Genomic DNA, 12355 nt, shown 5'->3' on the forward strand with positions numbered 1-12355 from the left:
TGACCTGGTGGGCGGGGCTGTCAACGCTATGATGAGTTGGATAGTAACTAGTTACATTGAGTTGAGTAACTTTTTTTTAAAATTTATTTTTAGGAATATTTTTTACTACGCAGCACTTTTTAGTTTTACTTGAGTAATGAGCAAACATGTTTTAACCAAAAATTCACCAGACACAGACATACACCTGCAGTTTTTTTATTGAAAGAAACTGATTTGAGAAATTTTCCTTTTTCCTGATTTTGTTATTTTTTTGTTACTTATTTGAATTATTGCCATTTCGGTCCTTAAAATACAAAAATTTCCACTAAACTTTATATTTTGGTCCATCTGATTCAGTACTTGCATAGACTTTTTTACCAAATACATTCTTACTCTTACTTGAGTAATTTCTTGGACCGCTACGTTTTACTTTTACTTGAATAAAAATATGTTGAAGTAGTTCTACTTTTACTTCAGTACACTTTCTGGGTACTCCTCTGCTCATTAGCAGAGTGCATTAAAGCAGTGCCTTTCCCTGGTGAACATGTCCTCTCTGTGTCTCTGGTGTACATTACCTTTGTGCTGCCAACGACTGTTGCAAGGCTTTTATTCCCTACCTCAGAGTTTTAGGCCAAAAAATAACCTGGATCATTTACATGACTGCAGTGCATCCCAGCAAATAATTCTGGGATTTCTATGATTTATTAAGGAGGACCGAAAGAATCCCTTTCATCTGTCTCCATCAACAACAGTAATAGTGACGATAAACGCTGTGGTCACCCGCTGTTGGTATGCAATATCTGTAAGAACTTCTTGGCACCTGACCCTTCAGTCTGACCTGTTGGGAAGGGGGTCAACACTCTCTCTTTAAAGCTCTTTCAATAGTTGTTCGTATGAAAGCAGTTCCAATAAAAGACTAAAACCGACAGCCACAGAGAAAGAAGAGTTGCAGTATCAATTTGTTCTGAAATTTCAGAGGAGTAAACTTTTTCACCATGTAATAAAAAAATGAGAGACACCAACGAACAATGAAGAGGAGTGAAGTCAGAAGGTTAGCTAACCGCTCACAGCTGCATGTACTTTAGGAGCTCTTCCCTAAGGGACGTAAAAGCGCAGGTAATTTATTTTAGTCTTCCCAGATATGTTCACCTTCTCACACCCTCCCATGTGTGCTGTGCATCTTTAACTACAGCTGTTCCATCATCAGGAAGAGCAGAGAAATGCCAGTGACAGATGTGAGGAAGAGCAGAGCCACACGAACTACAGGAGACAGACGGCCTCTCGTCTGATTCACATCTTCTCCAGAAGAAAATAGAGTAGGAAGTTTTCCTTCATGTACATAAAGCTGATGTGGCCTGATGCACAATAATTAAGGGTTCCGCCGACTTATTNCTCTATACAATTTAACCTCAGTGAAAAACGGACAAACACATTTTAACCAAAAATGTGCGAGGAGCAGACACACAGACAGACATCTTGTTTCTACACCAGCTTTGTTCTGATATTAACTCCTGAATCTGCGGCGCCTTTTAGAAATTAATAAGACGCTAAACTCCATATTGTCACTAGAAGTACACTAACGCGAGACAAAAAATATTGACAGAACATAATTTTTCTTTCATTGCTTTTTGTACAATTTCTAATTTTCTTTTAACCGTTTGATCTCTTTTTTAAAAAATATATTTTTTTATAGCGTACCATTTCTATTTTTAAGGCTACTTTTAGTTTATTTTGTAGACCATCTTTTATCTGTCTATTTTATGACAGTGATTTTTCTTTTTTCCCCCCCTTCAGCTTATTAAAGCCGTATATTATTACTTTTTCTTTTTTTGAAGAGAGCTTCAGGGGAGATTTTGTTTCCCATCATTATGGACATTCCTCAGTGTTCGCTTGGAAGAAAAGAAAGAGATTGCTCAGGAGTTTGGGAATCTCTGCTCCATCTGGATGAGACGTGAATGAAAAGACAGATTGATGGATGCCTGCAGTTCCTATTAAAAATATTCACCTCCTTTGATGTTTTACCTTTTTATTACTTTTATAAATCAAACATAACCAAAAGAATTATTTTTTTTTTTTTTACAATAAAACTGTCAAAAAAGCTTAACGTTTAAGTGAAAATCGATTTCTACAAAATAACTTACATAAAAATATGTAACATGAAATAAATGATTGTATACATATTCAGCCCCTTTCATCTAGTAGTCTCAGAGTGAGTGGAACAGAGACCAGCGCAGTGCCTCCATGAAGACAGCCGTGTCTGGAAAGTCCGTTCATTGGTTCATCGGGATTTCTGGCTACCTTTACAGCATGAACACTAAAGAACACTGCAAGCCAATAAGAGAAAATGTTACTGAAAAGTATAAGTCAGGAGATGAATGCAAAAATAGTATCTAGGGCACTGAACATCCCTTAGTTTTTAGTCAGATCCATCATCAAGAAATGGAGAGGAATGTGGGTGATGAGTAAATCTGCCTAGGTCGGCTGTCCTGCTAGAAAGACACCAGGTCACCATGACTACGCTGAAGGAGTTAGAAGCTTCAGCAGCTGATATTGGAGGAGACTCTTGACTTTTGCCTTTTTTTTTTTTTTTCTTTTCTCTTCCCGGTCACTTTGAACAATGGCGGATGAAACATTGAAAGAGTGTCTTGGTTTTATTTACTGAAAGCAAGAGGATGTCGTTGTAGGGCGCTTCTGAGTCGTGTTTGAATTCAGCAGATAATTCAGACATTTTGTGAGTTTAATGAGTTTCACTTTTTGACTCTATTTCCCGAGCCCACATTGGTGCCCGCCTGCATCTTCTGGCCGGACACCACCCGCAGGTCACTATGTCACTTAGCAGAGCCTGTCTGATTGGTTGATGCTCCACGTCCAACAACAAAATGTTTTCCAACTATGACAAAAGGCCAGTGGTAGACTTCATGGTCAAGCGGAAGAAAGGTCTTTGGTCCGAAGAAAACGAAATGGAGCTTTCTATTTGTCAGATAAGATGCCATGTCTGGCAAACACTGCACATCACCACAAACACACCACCCCCTCTGTGGAGTGTGGTGGTGGCAGCATGTCGGACTCCCAAATGACAAATGGGTCGGCTCAGGACAGAGAATATGTGGACTCCATGCAGAAGGAGCCCAGAACCTTCTCACTAACTGCACCGCTGCATCTTTTCCAAACGAAATGCTCACATTTGCTGCTAACTGTAGTGAAAAGTCTCCTTGGTTTTTTGCTCTATCTGTAGCAAATAGTGAGATGAGCCACTAACGTGTAAACCACTAAAATGAAGCAGGTACAATACATATGCAATTACACATAATTGCATATGTTTTTCTTTTTACATATATTTTGTCAATTTGATTTGTTTTAAAGGAGCTGGATGTGCTCCATTAAAAGAAGAAGAAAACATTTTTTTGTCATAAGTTGCATATGAATAATGAATCATTTACTTTCACCCTACACCAAACAAAAAAAAAATCCTGACTCGGAATGTAGTATTTTAATAATAAAAAAATGGACAAAGACTTGTTTTTTTCTTCTTTTATTTCGTTTGAAGTCTAAAAAAATCATCACAGAAGCAGAAAGGTAAATTACCCTTGCTAACAAGGAAGGCAACTTGATCATTTCATCTTAAAAATAAAACCATGTTGAAATATCTCATCCAGTTTGAGCTGAGCACTGCCCAACAGGCCACTTGTCTAAAAAAAAATTTACAAAAGAAAGGCATCTCTTATTAGGAAATTAAGTAAAAACAAAAGCTTGTTAAATTCATTTGTCCAGTTTCTAATGCAAAATAAAAGACAATACAAAGCCCATCTGTAAAAGTACAAAATAAATAGAATATACACAAAACCACCGAACACCAAACGGAACTGATTTCATGCTCTGGTGGTGCTGACAAGATATGTGGTGACACATTTGACAAATTTGGTCTTCCATGTTTCCTCCAGTTGTTCTCTGCTGACGGTTTCATTCAACCTTTGTTAATCTACGTGAGCTACTGAGAAGGAGTTCTTATTTACAAGAATGATCTAAAAGGTCATAAGGTCACCAGGAAGCAGAAACACTTGCACACTGTCGAGTGAAAGGCAATCAGGTGTGTTTTCAAGCTCTCCTTGCATTGCTTTGGTGTGGAGTGTATTGTCAACACATCATTTTTTCAGTCGTGGCCCTTAACGAAAAGTAATAAAGACACTCCCGTTTGAGAGAAATAGTTACCACCGACTATGAGTTGGATCATATTAATATGGATATGTCACCATGACAACCTGTTCTTTACAAAACCGGGTTCTCTGAGACAGACGATGTCAACAGGAATCACCACATGTGATTTTATACGTACTTAATGTGTGTTCAGGTCTAAATACCTTAAAGCCTCCTGACAACACATTTTATTGAAAAAAATACTCAGGTTATAAGTGAAAATGAACTGCTGACGTTCCTCCTGTTCTTCACCCTTCATAAACATCACACATGCTTTCACACACATCCATAAGATAAAGAGATTACATGCGACATCCTGGAATGATGAGCTGTGTGAAACACAGTTACAGGTGGATAAATCAAACTCCACTGCTGTGACAGTGCAGCCAGAGAGAGAGAGAGAGAGAGAGAGGCAGAAGGGACAGAAACCCCGGCTGGAGACTCTCACTTTCAGGTTTTTCCTCTGTGGCCATGTCCTCACCTTTTCATCTACACGGCACCAACAGATTTTCTCCCATCCTTAGAGACTAAAGATAGGTCTGTTCATTTCAGAGTCCACTCCCTGTCTCCTCTATGGAATGGGGGCGTCCTCTTTTTTGCGTTAGGTGCAGCAGGGGGTCTCCTCTTCTGCCTGAAGTCAAACAAAATACACTTAGAGGCACATCTTGTCTTTTATTTCACAGTATGCACCCATCCTCTTCATTGCACTAGCCTACACTAGCTCTCTGTGTCGGCTACCAGTGCTGTCTCTACGTCACTGGGCTACACTTCGCACAGACTTGTTGCCATAGCATCTGACAACAGCGCCATGCATCAGGACCAAAAAAAACACTCAAACATTACTCGCACAAAGAACAGAACATTTAGTAGATTAGCTACTGCTGCCGTTAATCAAGCTAACACAGCAGTGGTTGATTAGCTAATTTAATCACCTGCTCAACTGTCGCAGCTGCTGCTTATTAACTGAACCGAAACACAGAATTCTGCAGCACATCTTCAGGTTACAGCTGTCAAAGTCAAGCTAGAATAACTGACCTACTTCCCTCTCTCCAGGTATTTTTTATTTAATTAAAACTATTCCCTGACCTTATTGTCTAGTTGTCCTAGCGTTGACAATTAGTAGCAAAGAACTGCATGTCTTTTTATTTTATACATCAGGCAATAATATTTAAGATTTAGTGAGTTATGCTGACAACTTCACAGCTAAAACCAGTGCTAGTCCTAGTCAGCCAACACACACCTTTAATTTTCCTGAAGGCAGCATTGTTAGAGAAATGTCCTTTATTGTCCCCAGTGGGGAAATCCAGTTACCTGTTTGTGCAGAAGCGGCTGCACTCAGAGTCCGTATGCAGCATGCATGCACACCGTCTGGAGGCTGCGCTGCTCCTGCTGCTCCTGCTGCTCTGAGCCGTCCGGACGGAGCGCTTCTTACGCAAAGAGCCTGGGGAGCTGGCCATGCCATACGGGACCGTGTGCCTGCCAATGGAATCAGTGGAACATTTCTATGTCAACAAGTGTCTTTGTGCAGGGGTCGTTTCTGATATGGGCGACATGGGCAACCGCCCAGGTTGGCATTTTGTGTGGGGCGGTATGAGCTCATAAAGACCAGAAACCCCACAGTGTTGACCCTGACCTCCCTAACTTAGGACTAAAAACACAGTCAGACAGAGATTTACTGTAAATGAAAACCTGGATCACTGGTGGAGCAACATAAGCTCCCCGACTCTCGTCTTCTCTCTGTTCATTTTGGGAATGCCCATCAGAGACTGTGAGGCTGTGAGTGCATTACACAGCATTGGTTTCCACTATTTGCTAATATTTTTGGGATAGTTTTTAAAAACGTACATTCTTTCCAGGGCACACTGATTTATCGGTGCTGATTTCCTTAATTTTGGGAGATCGGTGATCGGCCGATACTTACACGTGAAGCCAATCTCATCCTCCGATCTTATCTACCTCAGCAAAGGTCTAACAATGAACTAACAAATTCACCAAAATCGGAATCAGCAGGTCAGGCTTTTTAAAGATCAGTATTCTGTAAACGGGCAGAAAAGTGCAATCGGTGCACCGCTAATTGTTTCTGCTGGCAGCCGATCAGAGATCTGCTGACCTGAATTATGAGGCAGCTCAAAAACAATGTTTATTGGTCAAAACTGCTTTGATAAATGGAGATGTGCCATAAGAGCATCTGTTTCCAGGGGAACGAGAACAGATAACATGTGGTTAAACACTCATGTTCACTTCAGGGAGGATGATTAACTGAATCATATGTTTATAGTGACACAATAATGAGATGGTTCTACGCTGACGCTCAGGTTGGAAAAATTCAAACAGGTTCTTTCCCTTTTTTGGCTCTAAATAATTTTGCTGAAATGTTGGACAGATGCTGCTGGTTCTGATGGCAGCCTGACAGAACATCCTATAATCACCCTACAGTGCACCATAAAACCCAACCTCAACATGACATTCCTAACAAGGACGCATCATAAACACTGCTCTGTCAGGCCCAGAATTATTCATAAGCCTGGCAGATTCCCATGTTGAAAGGAGATTATAGAGGCATCTATGAAAAGATAATGAACAATATAAAAAGAGAATCTATTTAAAAAAAATAATGACGTTTGATTTATTTTTAGCTTTTTTATTTATACCATTCTCGATAATTAGTGCCAGTACAGCAAACAAAAAGTTCTCATAATAGCTGAGCATCTTTCAGCTTTGCCTCCTCCCCACAGATTCTCTGTTAGAGACAAATCGGGACTACAAAATCTTTAGAGGTGCATCGACTGCAGTTTTCTGGCTGATTGCTGATTCCAATTTTGGCCAATACCAATGTTTTTGTCTGAAATGCTGTTAAATATCACAAGAAAGTTGCTGAGTTGGCAACAGTGGGGTGACTATTGATAACTGCAAACATGCAGACATGACCTGGTGGGCGGGGCTGTCAACGCTATGATGAGTTGGATAGTAACTAGTCACATTGAGTTGAGTAACATTTTTTTTAAAATGCATTTTTAGGAATATTTTTACTACGCAGCACTTTTTAGTTTTACTTGAGTAATGAGCAAACATGTTTTAACCAAAAATTCACCAGACACAGACATACACCTGCAGTTTTTTTATTGAAAGAAACTGATTTGAGAAATTTTCCTTTTTCCTGATTTTGTTATTTTTTTGTTACTTATTTGAATTATTGCCATTTCGGTCCTTAAAATACAAAAATTTCCACTAAACTTTATATTTTGGTCCATCTGATTCAGTACTTGCATAGACTTTTTTACCAAATACATTCTTACTCTTACTTGAGTAATTTCTTGGACCGCTACGTTTTACTTTTACTTGAATAAAAATATGTTGAAGTAGTTCTACTTTTACTTCAGTACACTTTCTGGGTACTCCTCTGCTCATTAGCAGAGTGCATTAAAGCAGTGCCTTTCCCTGGTAAACATGTCCTCTCTGAGTATCTGGTGTACATTACCTTTGTGCTGCCAACGACTGTTGCAAGGCTTTTATTCCCTACCTCAGAGTTTTAGGCCAAAAAATAACCTGGATCATTTACATGACTGCAGTGCATCCCAGCAAATAATTCTGGGATTTCTATGATTTATTAAGGAGGACCGAAAGAATCCCTTTCATCTGTCTCCATCAACAACAGTAATAGTGACGATAAACGCTGTGGTCACCCGCTGTTGGTATGCAATATCTGTAAGAACTTCTTGGCACCTGACCCTTCAGTCTGACCTGTTGGGAAGGGGGTCAACACTCTCTCTTTAAAGCTCTTTCAATAGTTGTTCGTATGAAAGCAGTTCCAATAAAAGACTAAAACCGACAGCCACAGAGAAAGAAGAGTTGCAGTATCAATTTGTTCTGAAATTTCAGAGGAGTAAACTTTTTCACCATGTAATAAAAAAATGAGAGACACCAACGAACAATGAAGAGGAGTGAAGTCAGAAGGTTAGCTAACCGCTCACAGCTGCATGTACTTTAGGAGCTCTTCCCTAAGGGACGTAAAAGCGCAGGTAATTTATTTTAGTCTTCCCAGATATGTTCACCTTCTCACACCCTCCCATGTGTGCTGTGCATCTTTAACTACAGCTGTTCCATCATCAGGAAGAGCAGAGAAATGCCAGTGACAGATGTGAGGAAGAGCAGAGCCACACGAACTACAGGAGACAGACGGCCTCTCGTCTGATTCACATCTTCTCCAGAAGAAAATAGAGTAGGAAGTTTTCCTTCATGTACATAAAGCTGATGTGGCCTGATGCACAATAATTAAGGGTTCCGCCGACTTATTCGCACCAATTTCCTTCATTTTGGGAGATCTGTGATCGGCCGGTACTTACATGTGAAGCCGATCTCATCTACCTCAGCAAAGGTTTAAATATCAACAACTGTCCTGTTCTGCTCTGCTGTGAAAGAGGTTTGACTGAGTGACCAGCCCCACCAGGTCATGTCTGCATGTTTGCAGTTAACAATGGTCACCCCAATGTTGCCAACTCACAATATTTTAGCTATATTTAGCAACAATTCAGACAAAAAAAAAAATTTTTAAAAATCGGTATTGGTATTTTAAAGATCAGTAATCGAGAGGAAAACTACAATCGATGTGTCCAACTGTTCAACATGCACCAAAGAGACAGTTTGGTCAGATCCTGGGGTCTAAAGAAAGAAAAATTCTGAAGATGCATCACCATCATAATCATCATCATCATCATCATCATCATCATCATCATCTGTGTTGCTGTGAAACAAAGCTCCCCGTATGGATGTGAAGCCTGAAGATGCTACTGGATCTGAAAACTAAACTGGGCTGGCCTGGTGGTCTCACTTCAGTCCAAACTGACAGGAGACGGATGAGTCCATGTCACCACCCCTTCTCTCCTCTACCCTCCACCCACCATCCCACCCAGACGTCTGAAGTGAGAAAGACCTGCTCCAGCGATCCAGAACTCTGAAAGACTGGCTCTACCGTCAGACCTCTGGTTTCTATTTAACGCTGGCAGCACAAAACAAAAAAAACAACAACAAAAAAACAAGTAGTGAAAACGGAAAAAGGGTCCGATCCATCCGAGAACCTGAAGGTACTTAGAGAAAAAGGTCAGGAAGTTGAGAGAGAGGTCAGAGTCTTATAAGGCCTTCAAGATGACACAGATCAGGCTTTAAAGTTCTCAGTCAACTCTTGTTGCTGCTGCTGTTGTGCTTTTGGTATGGATTCACAGATGAAAACCACAGAGGCTTCAAACATAAAGTCTGCATTGGTTTAGATTTATGCATTAAAGATGTCTGTTTAACTGCCGTATAATTAATCACACAGCACGTGGGCATTTTTTTTGTTTCTTTTTTTGTGAAAGGGTGAATAACTGGATGTAGTGTAAGGCGCTTTGAGGATGTTCAGACTTGATAAAGCGATATACTAGTACAATCTGATTACCATTTAGTGGGCTGAAGATCGAAATACAGAACGTCTATAAAACATTTACCCAGAAAAGCATAGAAGAATCATGAAACATGAGTCAGAAAAGTCAGGAATTCTCAGGTAAAGCTGACGGATCCATGGGAACAACGACCTCTCCTACCAGATCTCAAAGATTTTCTGCGGAGATTCACTGGATGAGATTCAGCTGCACACGCTCAAACACCCTTTGCTTTCCCATTTTTCCTCCAAATATTACAGGGCCCCCTATAGGGGACATGCGTTTTTCTTTTCCATTCTCTTGCAATAAATTAGCAAACACACCCTGGTCTATTTTGTGTACAGTCACAAATGTAAATTTAAAATCGCACATAAGTACACCTTTAAAGAGCCCCAGTGAAAACATGTTTCATACAGTCCTAACTCTTTGGTCCACGAAAACATAACTGAAAATCCAGATTATCGGCAGATTATTTCACTTATAAGATATTTTTCCCACGTGATAAGATGGAACTAGCACTTCTTCATCAATATTAAGGAGTCATTTACTTATAAGTTATTTTTGTCTTATTTTAGATGTACTACGATATTTGCACTAGAAACTGGACCAAAATGACTTGGTAGGATTTTGTGTTTTTGCGGTGAGCTGCTGGTCAGATGGGACGCTTCTTAAAACAGACTCTTACTCTGGCGTGTTGATCCAAATGATGTCCAGGTGGCAGTAATACACACACTCTTTGTCTTTGTAGGTGTAACACGTGCACCTCTTGGCGCGCCCCCTCCTGGCAGTCAGCGGGTCACGGGCAGGGCGGTCCTGACCTTCAGAACCAGAGGGCAAGATGACCCGGTGCGGGGGGTCGCCCAGGCTGACCTCTGCTGACACATCCTGCCTCTGGCTCACAGATAACGAACCTGCAGGATGACACGAAACGTATTCTGTGTGGACTCAACAGACACTCTAGGGCTCAGACCGCAGCAACGCAGGTATTTTTGTCATGATGTGCTGCTTTTGAGGCGGACCCAAATGCATAAAGGCAGAGACGTCGAATAAAAGGAGAATGTTTAAAGATAAAATGATGGACAAACTTAGAAAAATCATGGAGGAGCACAGGGAGCCAGAGCAGAACAAAAGCGGTAAATCCAAGGAAAAATCCAGCAGGGAATACAGGGAAGAAACGGGGGAAAATAACAGGATATAATGGGGAAGAAGTGGGAAGAACCAAGTAAGAGGAGAAGAGGTGCTTATGTACTGGAATACTGAATGCTGGTTCCCCTCACACCTGGGTAACAGGATGCAGGTGTGACGGGAGAGAGCAGAAGGCAGAGAGAGAGAGAGACACGGGAGTCTAGGGAATAAATCTAACACTAAAGAATAACTAGATCTAATAAACATGATAAAACAGAAACAAGACTGATCTGATCAAAGAAAGAGACTAAGAAACAGAATAAACAAAACTAACTCAAACAACCCAACAGAGACCATGACACTTTTCTATCACCACAGAAAATCTACATATGATCTTCAAACTGAAATCCACATCTGTGGACCTTCAAGAACACAATGTTTAATGTTTTAGAGAGGTTCAGGGTCTAGAGATGTCCCATCAGTCCGGTTATAATAACAGATGAAAAAAACAAACAAACAAACAAACAAACAAAAAACAGCCAATCACAAAATCATCTACTGATAAGTTCTGACTGAACCAGCATTTTTTTTTTCTGACTTTAAGTTCTTTCATTACCACTCTGTGAGTTAATAATAATAATAATAATAATAATAATAATAATAATAATAATAATAATAATAATAATAATAATAATCTTATCTTACCACTGGTTAAAGATGCCGTCACCACTATAATTAACAAAATTCCCACGTCAACCGACAGACCGTCAGCCATCACACACGAATCAATAGAAACTGAAGGAATTTGTAGAGGTCAAAGGTCGTGGACGTCCAGACACACTAACTGAAGGCCCCTGCTGATTGTCCCCAGATATCAACCTGTGACCGGCCTGGAGCTCCGCTGCTGCCGCTCTGTTCGCCTCCAGCCTCCAAGGCTCCGCTTTATGACCTGTTGTGACAAGCTACCGCAGGATCACTCATGCTTCCTGCCGGGATTTTCAAAATAAGACAGTCTCAGGGAAGACAAGCAAGCAAGCAAACAACTTTAAAAAAAAAGTACATAAAATCACATTATCAAGCGTTGGCAACAACTCCCATTTAAAAAGACTCTCCTCAAACAAACGACTTTCAAGTTGTGAAAGTCGTTTGTTTTTCATATGGAACATTTTACTAATACTTCAGTGTTTAAATGTTAAGATTAATTTTAAAAGTGTGCTCCGGGCTAGATGAAAGGATTTCACAGAAGGTTTGCTAGTACTGTTGTGTTGCAGCTGCTTATATCTGAGTTTTACTGCTACACCCTGTAAAAACACTAAGTCTTACCAGTATTTTTGATCTAGTTTGTAAATATCTTATTACACTTGAAATAAGACAAAGCAAATTTATAAGCAATTTTTCAACAAGATGCTGGTTTTAAGTCAATAAATCCTTAATATTGATGAAAAGTGCTAGTTCCATTGGCAGATTATTTAATTTATAACATGGGAAAAATGTCTTGATACAAGTAAAATAATCTGCCAATGGAACTAGTTTTGATCAATATTAATACATTATTTGGTTACCCCTTTTTTTGAAGGGGGGTGAATAAGACTGTCATGACACTTTCATAAACATGACATAACACCTGTCATGAACATGAATAA

At 39.9% G+C, this 12355-nt stretch overlaps 1 protein-coding gene across 1 annotated transcript; it reads right to left on the reverse strand.

The window, feature by feature from the left end:
- Positions 1–3737: 3737 nt before the first annotated feature.
- On the reverse strand, positions 3738–11711 carry LOC103152730 (endothelin-3). Its single transcript, XM_007573317.2, has 4 exons — positions 11418–11711; positions 10273–10498; positions 5485–5649; positions 3738–4804 (listed from the first exon to the last, which is right to left on the reverse strand). Exons 1-4 carry the CDS (start codon positions 11485–11487, stop codon positions 4717–4719), a joined length of 549 nt encoding a protein of 182 aa, XP_007573379.1. The 5' UTR covers positions 11488–11711; the 3' UTR covers positions 3738–4716.
- Positions 11712–12355: the final 644 nt, after the last annotated feature.

Source organism: Poecilia formosa, unplaced genomic scaffold (genome assembly GCF_000485575.1).
Source record: "Poecilia formosa unplaced genomic scaffold, Poecilia_formosa-5.1.2 Scaffold325, whole genome shotgun sequence".
Lineage (NCBI taxonomy): Eukaryota > Metazoa > Chordata > Actinopteri > Cyprinodontiformes > Poeciliidae > Poecilia > Poecilia formosa.

Bases quoted from the DNA above. Each gene is read 5' to 3' on its own strand.
- LOC103152730 (XM_007573317.2), bottom strand. From the start codon at position 11,487: ATGGCTGACGGTCTGTCGGTTGACGTGGGAATTTTGTTAATTATAGTG. The intron at 5,650-10,272 runs GTAAGAGTCTGT...TTCCATTGGCAG, and splicing joins ATTTGGATCAACACGCCAGA to GCACACGGTCCCGTATGGCA. The intron at 4,805-5,484 runs GTAACTGGATTT...GTTTGACTTCAG, and splicing joins AGCCGCTTCTGCACAAACAG to GCAGAAGAGGAGACCCCCTG.